The sequence below is a fragment of the Mesocricetus auratus genome, unplaced genomic scaffold (assembly GCF_017639785.1).
Source record: "Mesocricetus auratus isolate SY011 unplaced genomic scaffold, BCM_Maur_2.0 Super-Scaffold_100026, whole genome shotgun sequence".
NCBI lineage: Eukaryota > Metazoa > Chordata > Mammalia > Rodentia > Cricetidae > Mesocricetus > Mesocricetus auratus.
Window position 1 is genome coordinate 25,778,733 of NW_024429207.1, and position 27,250 is coordinate 25,805,982.

General features: G+C 48.5%; 1 protein-coding gene across 9 annotated transcripts in view; it reads right to left on the minus strand.

Moving 5' to 3' along the window:
• The window catches only part of Fgfr1 (fibroblast growth factor receptor 1), a 55,023-nt gene extending 28,880 nt beyond the window's left edge, over nt 1-26,143 (minus strand). For 5 of the 9 annotated variants that reach the window (XM_040731968.1, XM_013110822.3, XM_013110820.3 and 2 more), the window contains exons 1-2: nt 25,498-26,143; nt 13,266-13,443 (exon numbers count right to left, since the gene is read on the minus strand). In XM_040731968.1, coding sequence (XP_040587902.1) covers nt 13,266-13,356 — 91 coding nt within the window. In that variant the 5' untranslated portion in view covers nt 13,357-13,443; nt 25,498-26,143. Of the gene's footprint in view, nt 1-13,265; nt 13,444-25,186; nt 25,206-25,497 lie in introns of those variants that run through there. The other 4 variants (XM_040731971.1, XM_021225138.2, XM_021225137.2 and 1 more) reach the window with 2 other exon arrangements.
• Between the last annotated feature and the right edge of the window lie 1,107 nt (nt 26,144-27,250).

Genomic DNA, 27,250 nt, shown 5'->3' on the forward strand with positions numbered 1-27,250 from the left:
TGGAGACAAACTCCTGTGTGACAACTGCCTCCTAGGACAGTTTAGGGTCCACTAACATTTCCTTAGCAATTTTAAATGGGAAGAGCCTTCCCTGCTAGGGAGCGAAAAGACCGAGGAGGTCCCGGATCACAATGCCGGGCCTGTGTGCTCGCAAAGCCTATGCTTTCGAGGCGGTGCTCCCCCGTGCCACGTACACAGACATACAACATGGCCCGAATCGCGACAAAATCAGAAAGGAAACGGGTTTGTGGGAGCATCGAGGCTGCCTGTCAGTACCGCCCCGCAGGACACCTGTGCATTAGGAAGCTGCTGTGGTCATACTAGGTAGCTTCAATTTGGGGTTAAAAAAATAGCTGGAGACTGTTAAGACGACCCGAGGCGCTTCAAGCCTGGGATGCTTCACAGGTGAATCCAGTTCAGGTTCTCCTTCACCAGAAGTCACTTCCTAAATTCACGCCAAAACTACAACTGGTGGTCAACTGATGGACCGCCCAAGAGCATCTCTGCTGAGTTGTTGGTCCGGGGTTGCGGGTGGAGGGGTGTTACGTGTTACAGGGTGGTGGTCCTGTTGCTAGGGAGGTTGCTTGGACCCTCCCACTGCTGGCAGGGAGCCCAGGCCTCCCAGCCATGTGTCTGCAGCTGCGACCTGTCATGCACTTCCTGGTCTGGGTTCTGTAATGGAAAAGATCATTAAGCGTGGGGGAGGGAAGGGAGTGAGAGGACTCTACGGGGTAGAGGTAACTCAGCAGCCCCACTCTTCCCAAGGCCCTGACCTTAAAGTCTGGTCAGGTTCCTTAAAGAAAGGAATGCATTGCCCTGCCCCCAAGCGCCCAGCGCCTCCAAGCGCCGCGCCGCCCCGCCCCTCCCCCAGGCTCGGAAGCTCCAGTTTGGAGAAGGAAAAGGCCGGCAGCTGGGCAGGAAAAGTTTAATTCCCCCAAATTTGCTGATCCATTCGGTTGGAGAGTCAGCTGTTTCGGAATGTGCCTTCTGCCCCCCCTACACTCCTCCCCCCCCCCAAAAAAGCCCACAGATGGTGCTGGAGTGAGCAATTTCCTATGTGCTGTCACTGTTGCCGGCTGTCTGTTTGCACCGTGCCAGTGAGTCTGGGGGTGTTCAGGTCAGACAGCCCGGCTTTAGACCACCCACTCCACGGTGGGGAAATGGCCTTCTCACTCATGTGACTTTGCTACAGAGAAATGCCCACAGCTGGGGCACTTATTAGGCATTCTTGGGGCTCCAGTAGAATCCCCACTTTCACAGTTACCCATACATATTCAAAAAAAAGAAAAAGAGGAGGGGTGATCTTTGGTGACACATACACCTTAAGCCCCTGCGCTGTGTATGAGTATGTGCATCCAGAGGCAGAGGCTAGCCAGACTGCACAACACCCTGCCTTTAAAATAATAACAGTAATAGTAATAATAATGACAAATGGTAATGGTGATGCTTATTTTCACATTATGAAAATAAGCACAATACAACCTCTTAAATGAAGTAATATGTAGAAAGCTGATGAACTGGCCAATAGGCAGAGTGTCAATTAGGGAAGGTGAAAGTTCTAGAAACTGCTCAACAGCGATATGAATGTGGGTGTCATGGCTCACGCCCTGACACCGAAGCAGGAGCATTAACAAAAGTTCAAGGGCCAACCTGGGCTACGTAGTAAGTTCCGGAGCAGTCAGAGCTGCCTAAAGAGACCCACCCGGTCTTGAAGTTACATGTATTTGGACCTAACAACAACAGAAATGGCAACAGCCCTGAGACCCTAAAGATCTGGAAGCCACAGATGCCCAGAATGGAGAATGGAGCTTCATTTTATAGCCCACCTGTCCACAAAACATTGTCTCTTCAGCCTCTCCTTATTGCATGCATGCACAGCATCAAAGGCCAGCAGTCTCCTGCTTCAGTATTCAGAAGAGCATGGTGTGTGTGGGGGGGGGGTTCTGCCTTGGGAGGGCACCTCTCTGTAGGGCAGGGTCTCTCTATACCTTTCTACATGGTAATCCAGAGCCATGGGACTCTATGGGACTCTTTGGGCACAGGCCCCTTCCCTCAGCAAAACAGTCCTAATGTCCTCTGGAAAGGGAGGGTTGTCTGAAGAGTCACTTAGTCCCAGGTCCAGCAGCTCAGTACAGCAGAGAGGGACTGAGCGAGAAGACCCTACTACTGTACACTGTGATTCTGGGCAGGTTATCTCCTGTTATGACTCAGGGTCCTTCTTGTGAAATATGAAGGCTAACCTCCAGAGCTAGGCCCCTTCTAGCCCATGTTTCACCTGAGTTCTGAGATTGGCGATTCACCAGGCCTGGCTAACTTTTCAGTTTTAAGATTAAAAATGCTGAAGACAGGTGTGGTGACATTCGCCTATAATCCCAGCGTTTAGGAGGCAGAGGCAGAGGTGGGTTGATCTTTGTGAGTTTGAGGACAGCTAGGGCTACAAAGAGAAACCCCGTCTCAGAAACCCCAAACACATAAACACACAAACAAACAAAGACACAATAAGAACCACCACAACAAAAAACTTTCGACTCTAACATGGTAGTAAAGTATAAACAAATGTTTCTACTTTGTTGACCATATATATTCTAGACTCCTCATATGCCACAGTCTTTCTTGCCATACTGGAGATTAGCTACAGCTCCCAAGCAGCCCAGGATCACCAGGGCTGAAACTGACTTTTCATAAAACAGGCCCCAAGGCCCTAATGCATGGTAAACAACCCAGCCACTAAGTTACATCCTCCACCTTAAATGGTCTCAAACTTGCAATCCCCCTGACTCAACCACCCGAATATCTAGGATTACAGGCAACTATAGAGATATTGCAGCATGGCTAAACTTAGGCTTTTGTGTTAGATGATTTTGCCAACCTTCGGGCTGGGGTAAGCAGGCTGAACACATTTAAAGTGGGCCAAACAATGATATTGCGTAGGTTAGATGTGCTTAAAGCATCTTTAAAAATTATTTACTGCTATCATATTATGTATGTGCACAGTGCCCCCCTGTGCCTGTGGAAGCCAAAGGACACCGCTGTAGAGTAGGTTTTCTCCTACCTTTACCTAAGTTCTGGGGACTGAGTTCAGCCAGCAAGCGACTCCCCAGGCTTCCATGCAGCAAGCATTTTTCCTGATGAACCATCCCAGCTCAGACTATGCTACATTTCTTAACCAGTACTTTAGGATGTAGCCCGCTACATATAACATGATTTTCGGCTTGACTATCTGAGTTCAGACCCTAGGACTCACAGGGTGAAGGAAACCCAGCCAGTTATCTGTTGACCCAGGTGTGTGATGGGTTACACTACAAAAGTTTGTAAGAACACTCTTATCTTGTTTGTATGATGACCAAATCTCTTCATAATACATTTCTCAGAACATCATTAAGGCAGCAAATAAATATAAATACCTATATATTCAAACATACTACACACTAACAGAAACAGCCTACAGATAAGTAATTTACCCCTTTTCTTTGAGCGAAAGGCCATCTTATGCAGTGTGAGAGGTCTTTAAATAACCTGGTTTAATACTTTATTTGATGTGGGCTTCAAACATCACTCCCTAAATGAGTTCTTTATTGTATCTGCAAGTCTATTAAATGATAAAGCTTCCAGGTGTGGTGGTGCATTCTTTTAATCCCAGCACCCCAGAGATAGGAGGCAGGAGAATGTCTATGAGTTTGAGGCTAGCCTGGTCTACATAGCAAGTTCCAGGAAAGCTAGGACTGCATCAAGAGACCTGTCTCAAAAAAACCCAAAACTAAACAACAATAAGGTCAAGCTGGCCAAAACTAAGCCTAACCCATGGTGAGGGCAGAAGGGACCCACTCAAGCATTCATGAGGGGGACCCTCAGACTATTCACTTTTCCTTTTAAAAGGCTACATAGACCAAATGGCAAAAATGGGGAAAGACAGTTAATAAATTTCAATACATTGTATTCTCTTTCCAGTGCACTGCTGGCATACCAAGGCACATGAGTAAGATGTCAGAGGTTCTCGACTTCTACCACATGAGTCTTGGAGATGGAATTCAGGTAATCAAGTACATTTACCCACCGAGCCATGCTACTGGTCCTTGCTTTGTTGCTATTTTATCCAATTTTATGTGTTTATGCGTTTGCCTGAGAGTATGTGTGTACACCACATGTGAGGCATCAGGTCCCCTAGAACTGGAGTTACTAGGGCCATATATATAGAACTGGAGTTACTTAATGTGTGGGAACTGAATCCGGGTCCTCCGTGAGAGCTGAAAGTACTTTTTAATCTCTGGGCTCTCTCTCCAGCCCTGGTCCTTGGGTTTTTTTTAAAGACAGTCTCTCTATATAGACCTGACTGACCTGGAGATGACAATATAGACAAGGCTGGCCTGGAACTCTTCATGCCTCTGCTAGGATTAGGTGACCCCAGGGCTGGCCTCTAACTCACAGCTCCACCTGAGTGCTGGGATTAAAGGCACGCCCCACTATGTCCAGCCCTGACTGCTTTTTGAGAAAAGGTCTTGATATATGGCCCTTGGCAGCCTGAAACTTAATATGTAGCCCTCTGCCTCCAAGCACACTGTACACTCGGCAGTGAGGAACACTAGTCATTCTTGCAGGGGACCCAGGTTCCCAGAAATCACATGGGAAATGTCTGGAACTCCAGTTCCTGGGATCCACTGACTTCTGGTCTCCAAGAGCACCAGACATGCATGTGGTACACTTAACATACACACAGCAAAAACACTCATGCACATAAACTACAAATTTTAATAATCTTTAATAAAGTTTGACCTACAAACCAACTCAGAATTTCAGTCTGATATGAGGATACAGCACAATACAATACTGAAATAAATAAAGCAAAATTGTAGTAAGGCCGCCCTTTGAATCCTAATTTGCCCATTCACCAAATGTCTAACTTTAGGCAAGTTACTGGACTTCCCAAACCTCAATATGCCGCTTTAATTACGGGACTAAAAACTGTCAATGGGATCATCGTAAAAATCGCAAAGTGTGAGGATGCCACGAAGCAGCATTTAATATTATTCTAAAAGAATTTTACTGGCACTACTTCCGAAGAGTGTTTTGATATAGGAATGCAATCAAAAAATTTTAAATGGGAGCTGGAGAGACGGCTCAGTGGTTAAGAGCACCGATGGCGCTTCCAGAGGACCCGGGTTAGAATCCAAGCACCCACATGGCAGCTCACAACTGTCTGTAACTCCAAGATCTGACACCCTGACACAGACACACATACAAGCAAAACACCAATAAAAATAAAATTAAAAATATTAAAAAATTAAAAACAAAGGCTTGCCACATAAAGCCCTGATGCCCCAACACTTACATGTAAAAAACCGGGCATGGCAAGGAGCCCCCCTTCCCCCACACTGGGAGGGTGAACAGTGTGGCCTGATTGGTGGTGAGCTTCAGGTTCAATGGAGAGACCCTGTCTCAAATGAGGAAGACACCCAGAGAAGACTTCTGGCTGCTTGGCCCCCGTGCAAGTATGCAGAAGCACAGGTGCACCCCCCCTGCCCCACCCACTCCTGTGCAGCCCTGGCTGCCCTGGAACTCACTCTGTAGACCAGGCTGTCCTCGAACTCACAGAGATCCGCCTGCCTCTTCTTCCAGGGTGCTGGGACTAAAGGTGTGTGCCATCATGTCCCCCCCAAAAGTAAAACATTTTTTAAGGTAACCTTCCTTGGCTACATAGGCAAATTTGTTTTTAAAAAATGTGGGGAGCTGGAGAGATGGCTCAGAGGTTAAGAGCACTGGCTGCTCTGCCAGAGGTCCTGAGTTCAATTCCCAGCAACCACATGGTGGCCTGCTACAATCTATAATGAGATCTGGTGCCCTCTTCTGACCTGCAGGCATTATAAATAAATAAATATTTTTTAAATGTGTTTAGCTGGGTGTGGTGAGTCATACTATAATTTCAGCACTCAGGAGGCTGAAGCCAGAGGACTGCAGCGAGTCTACGTTACATAATGAGTTCAAGGCTAGCCTGGGCTACAGTTTAAGATTGTCAAAAAACAACTTTCCAGTTCGATGGCACATGACTTTTATTTCAACATAGTTTATACAATAAATCCAGGAGGTCAGCTAGGGTTATAATGAAACCCTGTCTAAAAAAAAAAAAAAGATTCAAGTCAACTGTAATTATTGTTGGACAATGAAAATCTAAAATTATTTTTCTGCCTGCACAGTTCTGTAGTTTCTATATAAATTATGTATTAGACCACATATAAAAATAAAGTTTTAGAGCAGCCAGGGCTGCTACACAGAGAAACCCTGTCTTGGAAAAGCAAACCAAAGTTCTTTTTTGGGGGGTATGGGGAGTTTCAAGACAGGGTTTCTCTGTGGCTTTGGAGGCTGTCCTAGAACTAGCTCTTATAGACCAGGCTGGTCTCAAACTCACAGAGATCCGCCTGCCTCTGCCTACCGAGTGCTGGGATTAAATGTGTGTGCCACTGCCCAGCCAAAACAATGTTCTTAAAGAGTGTGGTGACACACATTTGTAATTGCAGGATCAATCTTTGCTACATACTGAGTGCAAGATGAGTTTGGGTTACATGAGAACCCCTTCTTAAAAAAACAAATAGTAAAGACATTCTTTTCAATTGCACAGATCTTTGGTCTAGTAGAATAAATAGGATCTTTTACCTAGTATATGCAAAGCCCTGGGCACTAGGGCGGGGTGGACTAGGAATGACATCCAAAAAAGAAGAAAAAACACACTGTACAGCAGAATAAAGCACAAAATGAAAAGTGAGGGTCTGGGGTTCATTCATAATATGGAGACATAGGGCCAGAGAGATGTTCAATGGTTAAGAGCACTTATTGTTTTTGCAGAAGACACTGGTTCCATTTTCCCCAGCACCAACATGGCAACTGCAGTTCCATGCACAAAGTAAACACCCATACACATAAAACAAATGGTGGTATATAGCGTGCATGTTACATTCAAGGAAAACAGGGACATCTGGATAGATAGACAGAGATCAGTGAAGGAATGGGCTGGTAAGAGCCAGTGTCTAGCAGTCACGGTAGAGAACACTGAGGAAATGGTTAGATCAGGACATAATTTTCTTTGCAAATTAACCATTTTAAATTTCAGTACTGGTGCTTTCTACCTAGGCTCACCGGCAGCAAGTCTCCATTTTGCTGAACTGCCAAGGCCTTCTCACTCACGTTGCCTACACGTTCAGGGTCTAGGAAGCCATTGCTTTCGGGCAAACCAAGAGGGTCACTGCCCTGAATCACCTCTCCCAGGAGACGCAGCAGCACAGCAACTCAGGGGATGGGAACCCTCTGTCCGGCCTAGCTCATGAAGATGGCAGGAACCGCGTGTCGGGGGAGAATGGACACTGGTGTTAGCCAAAGGCCAGATCAGGGGCGGTGCGAGGGCAGGTGCTCAAGCCCAGTGCTCTACTGGCAGCGCCACCATGAAGAGAGCCCAGGAAACCATTTTTCCCTACAAGTAAGTTACCCCATAGGTGGACAGCAAAATGAAAGTCAGAGGCTTCTCCTAAGGCAGTGGCTCCCAACCTTCCTTCCTAAAGCTGCCACACTGTAACACAGTTCCTCACATTGTGGTGACCCCAACTGTAACATTATTTCATTGCTACTTCATAACGATAATTTTGCTACTGTTATGTTATATACACATCTGATATGAAAGCCCCGTGGGGGTCACAACCCATAGGTTGAGAACCTAAGGGAATTTCTTAAGAGTTTGCCCCTGGAGGCCCTTAGGAGCCCAGGTAAGGCAATTAACTTTCAGCTAACGTACTTGAACCCCAGAGAAGAGGGATAGGATAGAGTAGGCAGACATAAAAGCCTTTGAGGGGAGTCTGGGTATGGCCATCTTCTAGAAGCAGAAAACCCCGGCAGCTGAACAAAAAAACCGAGAAGAGAGAGAGCAGCTGGGTGTCTCCCTGTTAGGGGACCAACAGTTGTCTCCTTTCCAGGTTCCCTGGAAGAGGGAAGTGAAGGTGTTGTCCAGGGGAAGGAGGCCAGACTTTCCAATAGCCTAGAGGAATGAGGCCCTGGAAAAACAGGGCATGGCGGCTGGTCAGGCTCTCTGACCCGGCCCTCACCTCCTGGATAATGATTCCTCACTTCTCTGAGTCCACGCATTGCAACCCAGAGTCACCCTGCTCCCGTTGACAGGGCTGACCCCTTGCTGGGGCCCTGTTGACCCACTCTGTGCAGAATCCAGCTCCCTCCCTCCCGTTCTTCCCTTCCCACAGGTAGTCCTGGGACACCAGGTGACAGAATTCAGGCTTGATTCTTTGTATGGGCTCCCTCCCTGCCCCCACCAACAGCAAGGCCTCTGGATAACCATTTGTTCTTTCTTCCCTGAGAAATTCCTCCTCCCTGACTTTGGGGAGCGGCTGGCAAAGCCAGAGTGGAAAATCAGTGAGGCTAATGGCGCAGCAATGCAGAAGCCCGAGCCAAGAACACAGCCTTGAGCGGCTCTGCTGCCCAGGCCTTGCTGCTGAGCAGGACATGTGAATGCCCTCACATTCTCTCACAGGCTGAGTAGTGCCTTCCACTGCCCGCCAGCCTCTACTAGCAAGCAGCAAGCGCCAGCACCACCTCAGGGGGAGAGAGGGTGTGCATGCCACTAGGTGTGTGTGACAAGGTATATCCTTCAGGGAATCCTGGCAGCTTAGGACACACCTCAGACTTCCCAGACCTAAACTTCCCACCCTCCATTGGGCAGGGCTGTGTGTGTGAGGGGGCCATATAATTCCCCTGGCCTTCTGGGATCCTCTACCATCCAGTGTTAGAAATAAACAGGGTCTTTTCACAAGACATTTTACTGGGGGTGGGGGGGTGGCGGGGGTGTATTCCCCCCACGTGTTCCAGGTCAGCTATGTGACACTGTTCCTCAGGCTAACGTGGTGGGGCTACAGCCTGCCTATTAGTCATACCAAGCTAGGCTCCCAGGCAGCTCGGCTGAAATGCACACCCTCTAGAGCCAAAGGTAGCTGGGGACCCCGGGTGGGGCGGGCGGTGGGAGGGCTACCAGGGAACTTCGACTGAGGCCAGGGGCAGATTCTGGCAGCCCCTGCCTGTCTCCCCCACCCCCCCATAGGCACAGGTTTCTGCAGAACAAGGACAAAGCCCTGCTTTGTGGTACACAGGCGGCCTGCAGCCAGCAACAGAGACGTGCAGCTTTTCCATTAAACGGAACCTCTCCTCCCTTCCACCAGCCACCAGACTCCCTCGAATCTGAGTGGGTGGGAGGAGCTGGAAAACCTCAGCCATTAAAACCGCTTATGAGTTGCAGGTTTCTGTGGATGAAGGAAAGTATTTCCAAACTAGAAGCCTCACACTCTCTGCTCCATCTAGGGTGCTCAGGAGAAAGGGAAGGAAAGGCCACCACTCCCAATGGTCACAAGTGGTGGCCTTGCAAAGTTTTGGACATAGCCACTCCCTGATCCCTCAGTTCTGTTCTCAGAGAAAAATGCACGCAAATGGCCTTCCTCAAACCCAGATCTCCTAAACTGGTTCTTATCTTTGGAAAGAGGGTACTCAGCCCCTGGGCCTGTGTCCCAGATTCATTTTACCAACAAACCTCAAAGCTTGATCTGAAACAAACGTAGACTCGGTAATATGGCAAACAGGAGAAGGAAGGAGAGGGAGAGAGGGGGGAGACTGGTTTTCCTGGAACCCTTATTAAATCAACTTTGTAAGGACAGCCAGAAACTGCAGGCCTCCTAGGTCCCCCAGGGGTGTTTGCAGAGGCAGCCAGGATTGTGATCGTTCGGTCAGGGGAGGGGCTGCCATCTCTCTCTCCCCCCTCCTCCCCCAGAGCCTTTCCAAAGCTCTCAGTGCAAGCAAAGTTTGGGACGGTTTGTTTTCAACTTCTGAACCAATCTTTTTCACATAGACTGCAACTGTTTTTGAAGACAATAGCAGCATTACTTAATAATCAGCGTGGCCAAGACTACAATATGCTGCATGTCTGTGAGGCTCCAAGAGTTTACACAGCACGAGAAAAACTATTCCTGTGTCATCACAGTTCCAGTGGTTCTCATATTCTGTCAAAAAGCCACCCCCCCCCACGGTGTCCCCCAGGAGCAGGGTGTGGTAGCATAAGCCTTTAACCCCAGCATATGGAGCCTGAGGCATGTGCATCTCTGTGAGTTCCAGATCAGCCCGGTCTATGTAGTAAGTTCCAGGGCAGCCAGGGCTACACAGTCACAAAGAAAAGTAGAAAAGATATGAAATAATACAATGACCCATGTGGGCATCACAGATGAACAGATTCACAGTCACCTTAAAACTTCATTCATTACATGAAATCCTAGAACAGGAAAAACTAATGTATGTAACAAACAGGAAGCAAGTGAGAGATTGTAAGGAAGAAGCCTGGGAAAAGCTTTTGCAATGACAAACTGATCTCTTGCCTGAGGTGGTAGTTACATGGGGTGCAGCACTTATGAAAACACATTGAATTACCTGTCTAAAATTGGCACATTTTAAGCTGGGCAGTGGTGGCGCACACCATTAATCCCAGCACTTGGGAGGCAGAGTCAGGTGGATCTCTGTGAGTTTGAGACCAGCCTGGTCTATAAGAGCTAGTTCCAGGACAGCCTCCAAAGCCACAGAGAAACCCTGTCTCAAAAAAAAAAAAAAATTGGTACATTTTATACTACATAAACTATACATCAGTGAGTTGACTTCACTCTTGACTACTGTACAGCCTAGTCACCCTTCCCCATTTCTCCTGCCCTTCGTCTATTCCAAGAACCATTTCTGTACCAGGTGGTAGTGGCACATGCCTTTAGTTCCAGCATTCGGGAGGCAGAAGCAGGTGGATCTCCTGCGGTCAACCTGATCTACAGAGTGGGTTCCAGATCAGCCAGGGCTACATAGAGAAACCAACCCTATCTTGAAAAACTAAAAACCAACCAATCAAGCAAACAAAGATCTTCCATGCCCTAGCTCCAACCTCCATCATTGCATTGCCACTGCTTCCTGTCCTATACTGGGCTGATACTCAGCAGTTTCAATGACACCCTCCACCCCCTCACCCCACCCCCACCCCCGCCCCATCTCACTTAAATCCCTCCAGTAAGGACCGTCCAGAAAACTGCCTGCCTGCCACAAGATCTGAACTGCCCACTTTCCTTTCTTGGGCTGCAAAGAGCCTATTAGAGAAAGGAAGAGAAGGAGGTGGAGGCTGAGGAGGGGGTAGGAAGAGGAGTTGGCATTCAACCACTTAAACCCATGGATTGATTCTATTTCTAGAATGCCATTACTATCCCTGGCTCCCGGTCTCATTCCCTCTGACTGACATTCAACACAACCTTCTATCTTGTCTTCCTGACAACAGTGGCAGATGCAATAATAGCTCCTCACACTTTACGTGGAAGTGTTTTATCTGTACTGTGACATTTAATCCTTTATTATTGTTTCCATTTTAATGATTTGTCACATAATGCAAGCCAACTTTCTGAAAACGGATCATGTCAGTAAACTTCCAATTTCTCAGCAAGAACCACTTAAATATCCTAAGCTCCTTAGCAAGACGCAAGCCTTCCAGTTTTTCCAGGTGTTACTCTCTACCGTTATTTACTCAGGGAACAATATGGCTCGCTGTCCATACTTCTTAAGCCTCCTGACTTCATAGCTCGCTCATTCTGCTGCACCCTGAATGCCCTTTATTAACCCCCGTGGAGACCTGTACCTTGGTACCCTAAGGTAAGATTACAGAGTAAACACCTGTAATCCCAGCACTCACAAGACCGTGGCAAGAGGGTCATGAGACCAGTCAGGGCTATACAGCAAGATCCTATGTCAAAAACAACAAGATTAAAGACCCCTGTTTTCTTTTTTCTTTTGAGACAGAATCTGTGTAGTACCAGGTGGCTATAAAGGCCAAACTGGCCTCAGACTCACAGAGATCTGGCTCCAAGTATTGCGATTAAAGGCTCCCTGACTTTCTAGGCACTCCCGAGTTCTCTGCATGACATTTCCATTGCATTCTCTTACAACTCACTGTGTAGCTTAACTATGAGTCTGCTAGGGGCTGGAGAGATGGCTCAGCAGTTAAGAGCACTTGCTGTTCCTGCAGAGGGAAGGGGTTCCCACCAGCCACTTTTGGTTTCTGTGGGCACCAAGGACACATGCAGCACACATACATACGGGCAGGCAAAACACTCAACTACATAAAATAAAAATAAATAAATCTTCAATAAATAAATACAGTCTGCTCAATAAGTATTGCCTCCCCACTGCTCGGTGACAACCTCCTTATAGGTAGAGAGGTCCTCTCTCGCTTTGGGACTCCAATGTGTTCTAGCTCATGTATGTCTTTGGATGTGCTACTGACTGCAACACAGTTCCTATTTCAGCCACTGCAACATATAGAAAGTCCCACACTTGTCCCTGGCCCTCTCTCACCACTATCTGTACACACAGGCTTACCTGACATCAAACAGGTCCCTGACAGCTTAGAATGACAGCCCTGTAAACACAGCCACTACTGTCAATGTGCATTCTCAAGCCTTTAGCCCACTATTTTCAAGCCTTCTCTGTGACCAGCCACTAACTCTCAAGCCACACTCACTGCCTTTTGACAGCAGAGATATCCCAATGTTTATCCTCCATGTCCCTCAGGTATCTTACGAGCAGCAGAAGAAGCCTCTGGGGATTACAACCACACACCACAGGCCAGGGGGCCTCATAATGCCCCATGATCCCTCCTGGTTCTGTCTCCTCCAAGTCCCTCAAAAAGGCCATCTCCAAAGCAAACTGTCCATCAAGTCCCCAAACAAGAGCAGGAAGACAAAGTCCAAAAAGGCGTGTGTTTGTGACTGCTCAGCCTACAGAAGATGCATCTCTGGAACAGCTTTCTGAAAGGCAGAGGTCAATTACCAAGCTCTTCTTATTTTAGAATGTCTCCTCTAAATCTACATTCATGACACTCTTTCCCACTGCAACACATCCCTTTTCACGATTACTTGAGTTAAAGACCTAATTACATTTTTTTTCTCCAGAAAAAAAGCATAAACTATCCCAAGTACCTCACCTCTGGTAAGTGGATGTCACTAGCCTTCATGATCCCTACCTCTGGTAAACATGTATATTGCATGTTTGGAGATATATACATATATATCTCCAAGCCCAAATCAGCCCAGATGTTTTCGGCGTTTTACCACTGGGAAAGGAGCCCTTTGCTCCTCCAAGGAAGAAGTCTTCCCAGCAGCCCCCACCTTTGTTTCCTCAGCTCAGGGGTCCAGCTGACCCTCAGCCTGTGGTCTTACCTTGTTCGGGCAAGGTCGGGGCTGGCCTGGCCGTGCAGAGTGCTGCTGTGACCAGCACAGCCCAGAAGAGGAGGGTCCTCCAGCCCCACATCCCAGATCTGCACTTAGAGGTTGGTGACGAGGCTCCACACCGCCATGGATACTCAGCGGGAGCTTGATCTGCCTCCTCAAGCTGACTCTGGGGAAAGAAACAACAGCTATAATACAAGTTGGGGGCTGGGGGTTAAGGAAAAGAAGAAAGTGCATCGTGTCCACGGTCAGCCTGCCCAGAAGGATGCTGGAAATAACAAAGCGCTTTTTAAGGTGCAAAGGGAATTGAGCTCATAATACAGCTTGCCCCCCCCACCGTCCCCCATGGGGCCCTTTGGGGAGGTGATGGGCCGGTTGAGAGACAGACCCTGGTGGGAGGTTTTAAGTCAGCTGGGGGCATGCCCTTGAAGAAGGTTATAGAAATCCAGTCTCACACCCCTCCTCACCCTTCTGTTCCAGGCCTGAGTGAATGCACAGCCCCGACAAGCTCTGAAGACATTTTTTTTTTCATCCCACCATAAGGTGAGCTCAAAAGCAACAGTCAACCAGGGAGTGAAATCTACAAAACTTTCTCTCTTTTCAACCTGATTGCCTCAGGTCTTTTGTCACAGTGAAGGGAAGCTGGGCTCCACCCTTCAGTTCTACAGCTATGTGTTGAGTACAGACTGAGTTGCCTAGTGGGGTGGAAGGGAAGGGGCTCGTGAGAGCCCCAAAGAGCCACACTGTGACCAAAATGCACGGAAATGGCATCGAGAAACCCCAGTCACAAAGCTGGGTGTGGTGGGGCATTCCTTTAGTCCCAGCATTTGGGACAAAGGCAGGTGATTCAAGGTCAGTCTACATAGAGACAGCCAAGAAAACATAGAGAAACCCTGTCGACACACCGCCCCCCAGCAAACCCCAGTTACAATGATATGAATCTTTTAAGACGCAGGCAAGCAATACAAAGGTAACAAGAGCACTGGCTGAGGCTATAAAGGCTCTTCTGAAGCCTAAGGAGGCTAAGACGCCAAAGAATCCCAACCAAAGGCAGACTTGCTTTTATCATCCACCCCAAGTTTGGGAATCGGATTTGTGGCTACATGGCCAAAGGTTGCCGGCTGTGCCAACCAAAGACTAAGGCCCAACCAAGGCTGAGGGGGCAGTTGCAGCTCAGGTCCCGGCCCGGGCTTCAGTTCCAGCTCAGCTCAGGATCCCAAAGGTGTCTAGGCCCCTGTGAAGGCCCTAGAGTAAAGGCCTTTATCTCTCAATTTGAAAGCAGATGGAAGACTATGTATAGGCCCCAGAGTAAAGGCCTTTATCTCTCGATTTGAAAGCAGATGGAAGGCTATAATGGCTGATCAGTGGTGGCGCACGCCTTTAATTAATTGCAGCACTCAGGAAGCAGAGGCAGGTGGATCTCTGTGAGTTCAAGGTCAGCTTAGTCTACAGAGCGAGTTCCAGGGTGGCTAAAGCTACACAGAGAGACCCTGCCACAAAGAAAGAAAGAAAGAAAGAAAGAAAGAAAGAAAGAAAGAAAGAAAGAAAGAAGGAAGGAAGGAAGGAAGGAAGGAAGGAAGGAAGGAAGGAAGGAAGGTGGATCAGTGTGACCCCCACCCCCACTCCTGCCACCCCAATTCCGGCCACACACGCACTATTTGCAGATGGTTGCTGACCTGAGCAAAACAAATAGCAGGTCCTGCCTCAAGTTTAAGTATTGTGCAACCATTTCAAAAGACAGGAATCTGATGACTCCCCAGGCACAAGACTTTGTTCCATCTGGGACAATCAGTCTGGTGAGAAGCAGAGAGGTAAAGAGTGGGGAAACATGGAGACAGGAGGATCTCTGTGAGTTCGAGGCCAGCCTGGTCTACAGAGCAAGTTCCAGGACAGCCTCCAAAGCCACACTGAGAAACCCTGTCTTAGAAAAACAAAACAAACAAACAAACAAACAAAAAGAGTAAGGGAAGAAGTCAAGAAACAGAAGGCACACAGGGTGGTGGTGGTACTTGGGAGGCAGGCAGATCTCTGTGAGTTCAAAGCCAGCCTGGTCTACACAGTGAGTTCAGAACAGCCAAGGCTATGTATAAGAAACAAAAGAAACAGAAACAGGAGGCAAATAGGTCACAAGGAATATGGAAACCTTGATAAATCTCCCTAGACATAAGCAATACGACGCCAGAAGACTTCTTTTTCCTCCCCCCACCCCCCACGAGGGATGGAATCCAAGGCTGTTCACAGGCTAATCAAGTGCTCCACCCCAAAGATCCATCCCTAGCTCTCCGGGGTCTTTTTTTGTGCCTCTAAATCACCGGCACCTCCCGTTCTACCAGCCTCCCTTCCAGAGAACACATGCTTTACCACTACTTAGGGTGAAGACAGAACAGGACACTGTGAGGAGGATCCAGCTGCCTCTGAGGTTGGATGGTGGCGGCGGTGATGGTGGATGCCTGACAGCCATGTGTAGAGACGTGGGGGTGAGGTGGGCGACCAGAGCCCTGCACACAGTCAGGCACAGTCAAGGACTTGCAGAGGCTGACTCAAACAGCCCTAGCTAAAGCTGTGGATTCTGTAGCCCTTGACCCTTCTCAGGTTTATGAAGGCATTTTTTTTTGATATTTTAAATGTTTTCTTTTATTTCCTATTGTTGCGTGTGTGTATGTGAGGACATGACTGTGTCTGTCACAGCACACACACAGAAGTCGGAGGACAACTCCATGAAGTCGGTTCTTTCCTTCTACCTTTACATGGCTTATGAGACCTGACCTCAGGTTGGCAGGCAGGCAACTTTCCCTGATAAGCCATCTCACTGGTGGTGGTAAAATTTAAAACAACTTCCTACGGTCCTAAAGAATAGATGATTGACGGTAAAACAACTATCAAGTGACACATTGCTGGGCACTACGTGTGGGGTGACCATCACTGTCTTCCAGGTGTTTTCTGTCTTCCAATGCTCCAGGAAACCATCTAAACTATTTGGAGAATCTGCCTCCGGAATATGCTCTAATGTGGTGTTTCAGCTCTGCCTCTGTCTGAACCAGGCCGGGCCCCTCTCTAATGAGTCAGTCCTGGCTCCCATAAAACCCCCAAAATCTTGGTCATCAGAATATGTATGCACTACCACTAGCTGCCTCCAAAGACTTACCATAATTAATTAATTAATAATTTCAAACCAAAAGCGAAATCAATATTTCTCTTCTGGGTTTCTTTTCTGAATTTAGGAAAAGGACTAGAAATAGAAGGAATATTTACTGAATACTCTGTGGACTCTATATAAGTAAAACACATTTATAACTATAAAATTTACTTTATTCCTCCCTCTCTGTTTCTAAGGAATAGTACTAGTTCTGCTAAGAGATGAAGAAACTGAGGGCCCAAGAACTTAATTACTAGTTTAAACTGGGTGGTGGTGGTGCACGCCTTTAATCCTAGCACTCAGGAGGCAGATCTCTGTGAGTTCGAGGCCAGCTTGGTCTACAAATCAAGTTCCAGGACGGCCAGGGCTACATGGTCTTGGGGGAAAAAAAAAGAACTTTAGTACTTTGCCCAAGGAAATAGAGCTGTTAGCAACTTGATCCTCAGGTTTGGGGGATATTAATTCAAGATGAGAGAATGAAAATAATTTGGCCACACCTAACTGGGATACAGCTCAGAGGAAGAATGACTGCCTTGCATAAGGAAGACCCTGAGTTCATCCCCAACACAGGAAAAAACAAAAAACAAACCAAAAAGTAGCTCTCTACCTGATGCAGATACGGGAGGATTCCCATACACTAGAGAAACCAAGGGGATAATAAAGACAAATCCAAGTTAATACTGGAAATTACAAGTTACTGATTCTGTTTCTTTGGTGGACAGAAAGACCTTTAGAAACCAATCACTCAGGGCCCTGCAGGCCCCAGGGTCAGGCACAATCTCAAGCCAAGTATAGAAGTAACTATCACCCGAAGACGCCTCTGAACCCACATGTCACACATTCCAAAGATATATCTAATCAGTGTGCGGCTGTTATCCAGAACGGCACACTTGACAACAAGAACCTGGTCCCACAGTAACAGTGACTACTAAACCTTAGTATCAACACAGGGCGGGTGGGAGGAGGTAGTGTCATCATGATATGATTGATTAGATTGCAGCAGATGGCAGCTTCCACCTGTCACCCTGTCCCCTGAGATGTCTGCCCACCTACCTCCTCCTAGGTATCTAGCCTATGCCCTTTCATCCCTGGTGACGAGTGCACTTCAGACATGTCAGACTTTTGGCACCTTCTCTCTGACTCATTTCCAAAAGAGGTACAAGAGTTCCTCCTGCCTTTCCCTCTCCTGCCCTCTAGGCCTCAAACAGCACACCAAAGGGAAGCTATAGACACTTGGCCTCCTGGTGCCAACTCCAGGAATGAAAAGGCTGCTGGGTACATGCACCACTCTCCACATCTGCAGGACATTCTGTCGCACAACCACAAATCCAAACGCTACTTGGAATCCTGGAGACTGACATCTTCGCTCTTAAGGATTTCCTCCTTCCTTCATCGATTGACAGGGGTAGCCTTGTAGGTGTGCGCAACAGTTTCCCCACAGTGCTGCATGTGTTTCCACGCCATTCTCTCCACTATCTGTTGAGGTTCCCAGAACTCAAAGCCCAGTTCGTCTAGACGAGGAAGGCTTCAATGGAGGGCAATGAGGAGACCACACGACCTCAGTTTTCATACTTGTGGGAAGGCTAAAATATCTGTCCTGACTACATCTGGGTGGTTACAAGGAGCAAATGGACAGCGTGAAAGAAACTGAGTGTGTTTCTTTTAAAGTACTTACACAAAAGAACTTTCAGGGCATCTAGTGGGAAGTCAGGGCCTGGGACACTTGGCCTTGGTCCTTCAAATTCTGAAGGTGTAAAGAATCTATTAACATCAAGTTTCTCTGCAAGAGAATTAGTTGCTGCACTGAGGGCCAAGTATTTGTCGTCGTCTTCCTCCTCCTCATCTTCCTCTTAAGGAATTTACTTGCAAGTGCACACACTTGCATCTCTCTCTCTCTCTCTCTGTGTGCGTGCGTGCGTGTGTGCGCGTGTGCATGCACGCGCACATGTGTATGGGTGCCTGAGGAGTCCAGAAGAGAGGACATCATACCCGCTATAGTATACTATATAAAGCTATATCAACAGGAGGTTGGTCCTGGGAATGGAACTCCAGTCCTCCTGAAGAACAGCAAAAGCTTTTAATGGCTGAGCCATCTCTTCAGGCCCTAGGTCTTCATCTTCCTATTCTCTACAGAAGGCAGTCGACGGACAATTTCACTGATGACAAACGACACTGCCACTCTGGGACAGCTGCTTATGCCGGGCTTGAACTTCCCACCTGAAAGAGACCACAGTGTTTGTCTTCCTACGTCACAGGTGGTTACAGCTCAGTAAGTGGACAGCACAGTGAAGAGCCTGCCCTCCACAGCAGTAGCTTAACAGAAGAAATAACAGTAAACTTGAATTAAAAAAATTAGAATTATTTATTTTATGTGTTTTTCATGCTTGAACGTCTGGGTACCATGTGTATGCCTGCAGAAGCCAGAAGAGAGTAGCAGATCCCCCTGAAATTGGAGCTAGAGATTGTGAGCCACCGTGTGGGGGTGCTGGGAACCAAACCGAGATTCCCCGAGAGTCAGAGCTCTTAACCACTGAGGCATCTCTCCAGACACCAAACTCCTTGTATTGGGAGTCATCCCTTGACAACACTCTCCCATAGAGCACAGACTTCCCACAGCTATTGTGACACTCCATCTCCACACCCTTCGCCCTCTAGACTTAGCAAATCTGGTGACTCCTGACCACATGCAGCTGTTGAGCTATTGAAATATGGTTCCTGCCAACTGGGGTGTGCTAGAAGTGAGAAACAGAAACTGTACGTGAACATTTAACAAGGGGGGAAAAACATAAAAGATCTTACCAAATTTTTTATGTCAGGACCAGGTACAATGTGTACTTTAGCATGCTTGAAGCACTAGGTTCAGTTACCAGCACTCTTACTTTTTTTTATATTGATGACATGCAAAGGATGGTATTTTAGAAATGTCAATAATAGGGTTACTAAAACATAACATGAATACAATGTATTCTTAAAACCCAAACAAGTAAGCTTAAAGTGGATTTCACCTCTTTCTTTTCAAATACTTTCAAATGGGGATACTATCACCCCAAAACTTAAGGAGGCTCCTACTGTATTTACAGGTCTGTGCAAGTGTCCCTCTTCCATAATTAGGCCAGGTCCAACCTAATCAGTGAACCCCATCTCACAAAGCTCTGCTTCCTCAGCCCCACCCTCTGATTTCCCACTAATTACCACCCTTTCCCAATACCCTCAGCATGTACCTAAGAGAAGCAGGCTTTTATGCTGAATGGAATGAAAGAAGACAAGTGAGACTGAGGAGACATAAACCCAGGCCTAGCATCCTCTTTGTGAAATGTCTGGAACCATGCATGTTTCAGATTTTGAAGTTGTTCGGATTCTAGGATATTTGATTCGGCCTTGCCAGAAAAGATCCACATGCAAGATCCCGGACTCTTTGAATGACAACATGACATGAGCTTCCGGGAGTCCAGGTTTCTCAACCTGCATATATTCTTCAAGAAAAAAGATTAGATTATCAGGGAGGGGGGAAAAAAGCCACAGTCAGTTCCCCGTGCTAACCAGAGAAGTAAATGCTCTAAACATATTGAGGCCCCAGAGTTGAGGACCGTGATACAGAAGTATGAATCCCTTTAGACTGGGATACAACTTATTGAACAACAGAGGTAACTTTTCCCTCGCAATCACTTTAATAAACATTTTTAGACACTAGGGCAGGTTTGCTTACAAAATTGTAACTGGTACAAAAGAAATGCTAATTGTGGGGCTGGAGATGACTCAGTTTGCTGCTGTAGATGACAACCGCCGTCGTTCCTTCTAGTGAGCTAGGTTCTGAGTTCTGTGACACAAGTTCACACTCAGACACAGACACACACTTACACATAGATAGAAATAAAAGAGAAAGAAATGCTAATTGTTTGCTCGTGCTTTATGAAGAAGTTTGGTTTTTTAAAAATATTTTAAGCATGGGGATTAAGAGAAAGAAACAGGCTTTCAGAAAGGAAGACACATCCGCAGAGGCTGGCTGTGGGTCTCTCTGAGACCAAGTGGCTGAGAGTGTTGCATCTTGTTAAAAGGTATCCAAATGACTCACAACAGGCTGGGGGTTTAGCTTCACAGTAAAACTGCTTGCCCAGCAAGTGCAAGACCCTGGGTTCAATAATTCCCTGATGAAACAAAGTAAACTCCTGTGTGTCTGTGCACTGCGTGTGCCTTCATACATATGAAGAGCATCTAAAAACATTTTGTACTGAAAAACCAGTAATAGCAGTCTGGCGGTTAGGGGTGTGTGTGTGTGTGTGTGTGTGTGTGTGTGTGTGTGTGTGTGTGTGTGTGTGTGTGTGTGTGTGTGTGTGTGTGTATCATCTCACTCACACTCAAGGGGCTGAGACAGGAGTATTTCAAGCTTGAGACCAGCCTGGGCCTATATGAGAACCCGTCTCAAAAAACAAACAGGCTAGAGAGATAGCTTAAGAATTCCCTGCACTTGTTGCTCTTGAAGATCTAGGTCCAGTTCCCAGCACCACAAAGTGGCTCCAGTTTCAGGGAAACTAGACACCCTCTTCTGAACTCCTAGTGATCAGAAATGCAGGTGGCACCATACATACAGTGTAGACAAAACACTCGTACAGGTAAATAAATGTAACAACAAAAAACAAACTCAGTAACAAAAACACAGCAAAGTGAAACAATGTAGAGGCTTAGCTGTTGAAGACAGATACAGGAGAGGAGTGTTGCTATATTCTTGGAATCCCTTATCCAGGTGAACTCTATTTATTTCCAGGGTTGGGGTGCTGCATGTGCCCACAAATAAAGTGTCTTTCTGAAGGGGTGGTAGTAAGTACAGAAATCCTATTTAAGAGCAACTCAGACTTGAGGGGGAAAACAAATATCCCATCCCGTATGAGGTGTTTGATCCCTCTGGAAACACCGGCACCTTCGCTAAAGACCCACATCTGGACTCCTGGGTGCATTTAGTTAGGCCCCTTCCAGAACCCTGGGAAAGAGAAACCCAAGACAAATTTCCCGAGAAGAAATTAAACTCCTCTTAAGTGATGAAAGTGAGGCCTTTTCATAGGAAGACACGGGAGTCAATTCTCACTCCCTTCCCTCCTGGGGCTCAGGGAGGAAGCAGAGGGGTCCTCAGGAGGCCCACACTGGCTTCAAACTCAGCATGTAGGATGACCGGCCTTGAAACCCTGACCGTTATACATCCCTCCAGAGTGCAGGGATGACAAGTGATACTGCATTTGCCTCGGAAGCTCTTCAACAGCCACTCGGATGAAAGAGATTCATCAAAATGGAGGCAAGGAAAGGGCCATTGGTGCCAGCAAGAGAGATCAGCAGGTGGGGGGGCGTGAACTCACATGGGAGAAGATTTTTTTTAAGATTTTATTTTCAATTATACATATATGTATGTGTATATGTGCATGCTAGTGCAGGTAGCTATGGAGACACAGATTTCCTGTGAACTGTTTGATAAACACGCTGGGAACTGAACCCAATTCTTCTGGAATGAAAGTCAGTGTTTTCGTTTTGGGTGTTTTTTTGTTTTGTTTTGTTTTTTTGGGTTTTTTTTTTTTTTTGGTTTTGTTTTTAGAGACAGGGTTTCTCTGTATAGCCTTGGCTGTCCTTCTATAGACCAGTCTGGAATCAAACTCAGGGAGATCTACCTGCCTCTGCTTCCCGAGTGCTGGGATTAAAGGTGTGTGCCACCACTGCCCAGCTACAGCAAGTGTTCTTAATTGCTGACCCATCTCTCCAGCCTGGAAACCACTTCTGGCAACCTATTCTCTGATCTCACTGGAGCACTGTGGCACCCATGTGCACACAAATAAATGAGTAGATAAATGTAATTTTAAGAATTAAAAAAATGGCCGGGTGTTGGTGGCGCACGCCTTTAATCCCAGCACTCGGGAGGCAGAGGCAGGCAGATCTCTGTGAGTTCGAGACCAGCCTGGACTACCAAGTGAGTTCCAGGACAGCCTCCAAAGCCACAGAGAAACCCTATCTCGAAAAACCAAAAAAAAAAAAAAAAAGAATTAAAAAAATGTATGAAAGGAAAGGGCCTTTGGAGACACTAACTGCTAAACCCCAGGTTTCACACAAACTAATCTTTTAAGAGTCTTGCATCAGGTCAATAACACAAATAAGAAAAAACAAAAACAACAAAAAACAAAAAGCAGCAAAGTCTACAGATTGCCTTTGGTCTCCAAGGTTGAAGTCTGCCTACCCAATGCTCCATTCAATTTTCTTATCTGGAGTCCACCCTGAGTAAAGCTAGCTCCGGTTTAGGATGCCTATATGTATTTAATCTTCTTTTGTAAGGAGACAGTGATGACATTTGTGATGCCCCTCTGTTCCTTCTGTCCCCTTGCTTCACTTGCTATTCAAAGGGTACCTTCCAGTGTGTTTCATGGCCTGCAGCCAAGAAAAACAATACTCTAAGACTATACCTGGGAACCAAGGGAAGTGATGCCCATGTTTGCCCAAACTCCCATTGTGAAAATACCTCTGAAACTGGCATTGGAAGTACACATGGTTCTCAGACCATGGCCCATCACTGAAAAGCTGACACTCAGCTATGACTAAGAGTAAATGCAACATATTTCAAGTAGCTTGTCACTGATGAAATATATAAATGTCCCTGCTGGAGCCAAGTCCCAGAAAGCGTCTCAGTCCCCAAACACTCAGTAGTAAGGGGTTAGCAGGGTCTCAGGAGTGTGTTCCAACTGGGGAAATATGTAAACAAGCCATTAGGGAAGGAGGCGAGACAACAGTACAGTTGGCTGGTATTAGTTGAGCTTGCCGGCCTTAGGTCACTGAAAGGAAGGGACACCACCCCAGCGTGGGGGTAATTGGCTAGACCATGGCCCGCCGCTCCCAGGGGCCCTGCTACTTAGCTTTAAAACAAGCCTCAGAGAAACCCGGAGCCTGGCCAAGGAAGGAGGAAAACAGCCACTTTCTGCTCAACCATCTCAGGCCAATGGTTCTACAATTTAGATACTATTCCAAAAAAAGCACTGGTCCGGAGGTACAAAGACCAGGGTACATCTCCGAAGGAAACAGTCACCTTAATTACCATGTCTAGAGAAAGTGCGATTTCATTACAGCCTCCAAAACTACCGCCCCAAGGAGGAAACCAGAGAAGTGTTTTCAATTTAAAAGACTGGAGAGGGGAGAGGCACCAATTCTCCCCACCCTGACGCCAACTTTGCACCCTTTGGAAGCTTTGCTGTCCCCGCCCCCGAAAGAGTATTACAAAAAAAAAAATGGACATTCCATCCCTAGCCCGAAGTCATTGTTTAAACGGTCAAACACCCCATTTTAAGTTTCCAAGGGCTGCAACCCAAGGAGCTCACTGAAAACGTAAGGCGCCTCTGGCTGCCACAGCGGCGACCGCTGCACCCTGCTTGCACCCTGCGTCGAGTATGATCGAGTATGGAACCCCGCCAGGAACCCGGACGCGTGGCGATAGGTGGGCTCCACACGGGACAGACGCTTCAACTATAATTAAAGGGTGAGGCGAGGCTTTGGTTCCAGTACACGTCAAGGCCTATTTTGGCCCAGAACAGTCGACAAGGGCCACCTCTAATAAGCAAGCCGCTCCCAAGTGGGTCCAGGGAACTATGGCCTCATCTCTCAAGATGATCCCTTGGCACAACCCCGGCCACCCATGGCTCGCCACCAGCAGGAGGTACTAGTGTGGAGGAATCCAAAATCACTTGCGATCCACAACTTTCTTTTCTTTTCCGACCCAGAGCTCTTTCTTCTCCACGTCTCAAGAAATTTTTAGAGGTGGTGCTGGGGGTAAGAACCAGAGAAAGAATCTCAGCTTTAATTTAGGAGGGGGAAGGGAGGAAGAGAGATGTTTAATAATGTGGCTGCGGTGTACCCGTGTAGGGTGAAACGGAACCAGATGCGGCAGCTACATCTGGGAAATGGGGGGTTGGGTAGGGGAGAAAAACGCCGCCGAAACGCTTTGCAAATGAGTGAATAGCTTCTAGGCCCAAAAAAAGAGAGAACTCTCCCTGCACTCCCAAGGTGTACAGCTGCTTCACTGGGGGTAAATGCAAACCCCACTATTTTAAAAAAAAGAGTCGATAAATTCCTCCAAAAATATGGGTACTCGCCTGTCTCATCCCGCCGGCGACACCACTAGAGGAGGCGCGGGAAGCGCGGAGAGAGGGTCTGGGCCAGAGAAGCAACAAGCGGGCGGGCAGCGGCCGGCTCCGCACCGGACCAGTCCTCATCCCTTCCCCCACTTCCCAGAACGATCCAGACCCCGCAGTCCCCTCCCCTTCCCCGGGCCCCTTCAGAAGTCCTCTAGGTCTAAGACTTAACTAGAACATCACCACCAGCACTCCTCGGAAAGGGGGAATCTTTTCTCGCTCTCCACTAAAGCCGATTCAGCCATTTGGTGACGACACCTCCTTCCAACCTATTCCAAGACAAGCTAGCCTTCCCCGCCACTTCCTTTCCTCCTCAAGCCCCCAACCTGGACCCCAGACTTTCCGGGACGTGGAAAAGCACTTGAAAAGGTCCCAGATGTGGGGTGTTGTGCCCAGAGCCACTGGATGAATCGGGGTGTCTTCACAAGAGGACCAAAAGAGATGGAGTGAACACACACACACAGGAAGGACCAAAAGAGATGGAGTGTGTACACACACACACACACACACACGGGACCAAAAGAGATGGAGTGTACACACACACACACACACACACACACACACACACACACACACACACACACACCTCACAGCCCACTCCCGCCCTCCTCCCCGCGAGAACCCACGGCCTCCGCCGCCTTCTCCTCGCCCGGAAGGGTTGGGGTCTGGCCTCGGAGCGCTGCAGCTGCCTCGCCAGCTCGGGAGCGCGAGTTGGCGGAAAAGTTGGGCAGCGGGCAGCGGCGGCGGGCCCCGCGCGGGGAGGGGGCGCGGGCGGCGACGCTGGCCGAAGGAGGAGGGACAGGGGCGCCGGGAAGGGAGTGGAGCTGGGGTGGGGTGGGGGGGAACGGAGGAGGGAGGCGCAGGCTGCGGCAGGCGAAGCGCGGGGGCCGCTCGGGACGCCCAGCCAGCCAGCTCTGCGGACGCCGGCGACTCTTACCTCACTTGGCGCGGCGGTCCCGCCTCTGGAGAGCTCGCCGTGGCGCGGCCGGTGTCTATGGCTTGCGCTCGGGCCGGTCGTCTGCGGGTTCCGTTCAGGTTCTTCTGGCGGGGTCGCGAGAGCTCCGCGGCCGAGGCACGACTCCCGGCGACACTCGGAGCCCGGCGCCTCCAGCCCGGGCGGGAACAATGGAGCCGAAGCTGGTGCCCCGGAGGCGGGGCGGGGGGGAGGGCTCGGGTCCGCCGCCGGGGGTCCCCAGATCGTGCGCCCCCCGCTCTCCAGAACGCGGCGGCGGCTCCTCACGCTTCTGGCAGCCCGGGTTCCATCGCCCCTCCGGGGGCCACGGTGTGCACTGACTGCAGCACTGGTGTGGTGCGCCCCTGGGAGCGGAGAAAAGTCCTCGGGCTCCGCTGCTTTTCCAGCTGCGGCGCGCGCTTGCGGCCGGGAAAGGCGAGGTCGCCGCAATGCGCTAAGCACAGTGTCCGACCAGTCCGGACGTTGCGGCCCAGCTCCCTGTGCAGTCCAGGTCCTCGACACGCAGCGACTGCACCGGCGCCCTGGCTCCCGTTCGGCGCCACCCGCTACCGAGGGCCCCACAACGGTACCCGCAGGAGCGCTCCTAGCGCTGTGCGCCGGCGAGGCGCGAGGGCTCGCTCTCTCACTCCCACCCGGCGCTAGTCCCACCTCCTCCTCCTCCCCCTGCAGATGCCTGCTGGGCCTTGTAGTCCCCAAGCCGCAGCCCGGGACAAGCCTGGAGTGGAGTAGAACCACTTTACAGTCTGGTCTGGCTTGAGCATCGCCTGGAGGGTTCCCGAATTTCAATCCATGAATAGATCAGAAATTTGGAAATGGGAGCGAGGCGGAGGGGAGTGGGAGGGGGCTATAATCTTGAGACTGTACTTGGCAACTCAATCTTTGGTTATTTGTGTACCTTGGGGTATGATTTTGGTGCTCTAAATCTCAGTTTTCCATCTGTAAAAAAAAAAAAAAAAGAAATAGCAATACACATAAAATGGAGAAATAAATAGGACCCTCACATGGTTTCACAATATATATGAGCTGATTTTATTGATGGATGAGTCGATCTCCCCCCTCCCTTTCCTTGGATCTAAACTTTCCCCAGCCCCATAATTTAGGTTTTGTGGTTCACTCTGGAATGGACCCTGCAAATTCTACAGTGTGGTTCTTGGTAGACTCAGAAATCACCAGCTTTCAAAGAATGTTCAGGAAGCAAGCAAGAAGTGCAGGAGAAGAGTACGCCTCCGCCCCCCCCCACCCCCCCGTGCCTCCTGCTTAGGAACTAACCAGAGCCAACCCAGAGACCCCACAGTATGCTACTAGGGCACTCAATGAAAATGGCTGAAATGCCCTTCCTACCAGATCCATCCACAGAGTGGTTAATCTGTAGTTCTTTAATTCAATGTGTATGAGTCCAGTGGGCATGAAACCTGTTGGGAATGTTGACAAAGACAATACTTGGTTCTGCTTGGACATGAGGAATCATGACATCCTAATGAAGCACGCTAAGGATTGTAAGACGCTAAGGTAGGGTCTTTGCCTAGCAGGCAGGAACTCAGTTTCCAGCACGGAATTCGCCAAAAGTGAAGCCGCAGACCTGCGTTCCGGGGAGCAGAGAGGCTCAGGGTGGTCATTGACTGCAGAGGGAGTGAGAAGACAGCCTGTGGTGGAGACCCTGTCTCAAACCAAAGGGAAAGATGGGCTGGGGATGCAGCTTCATTGGGAGACAGAGCTT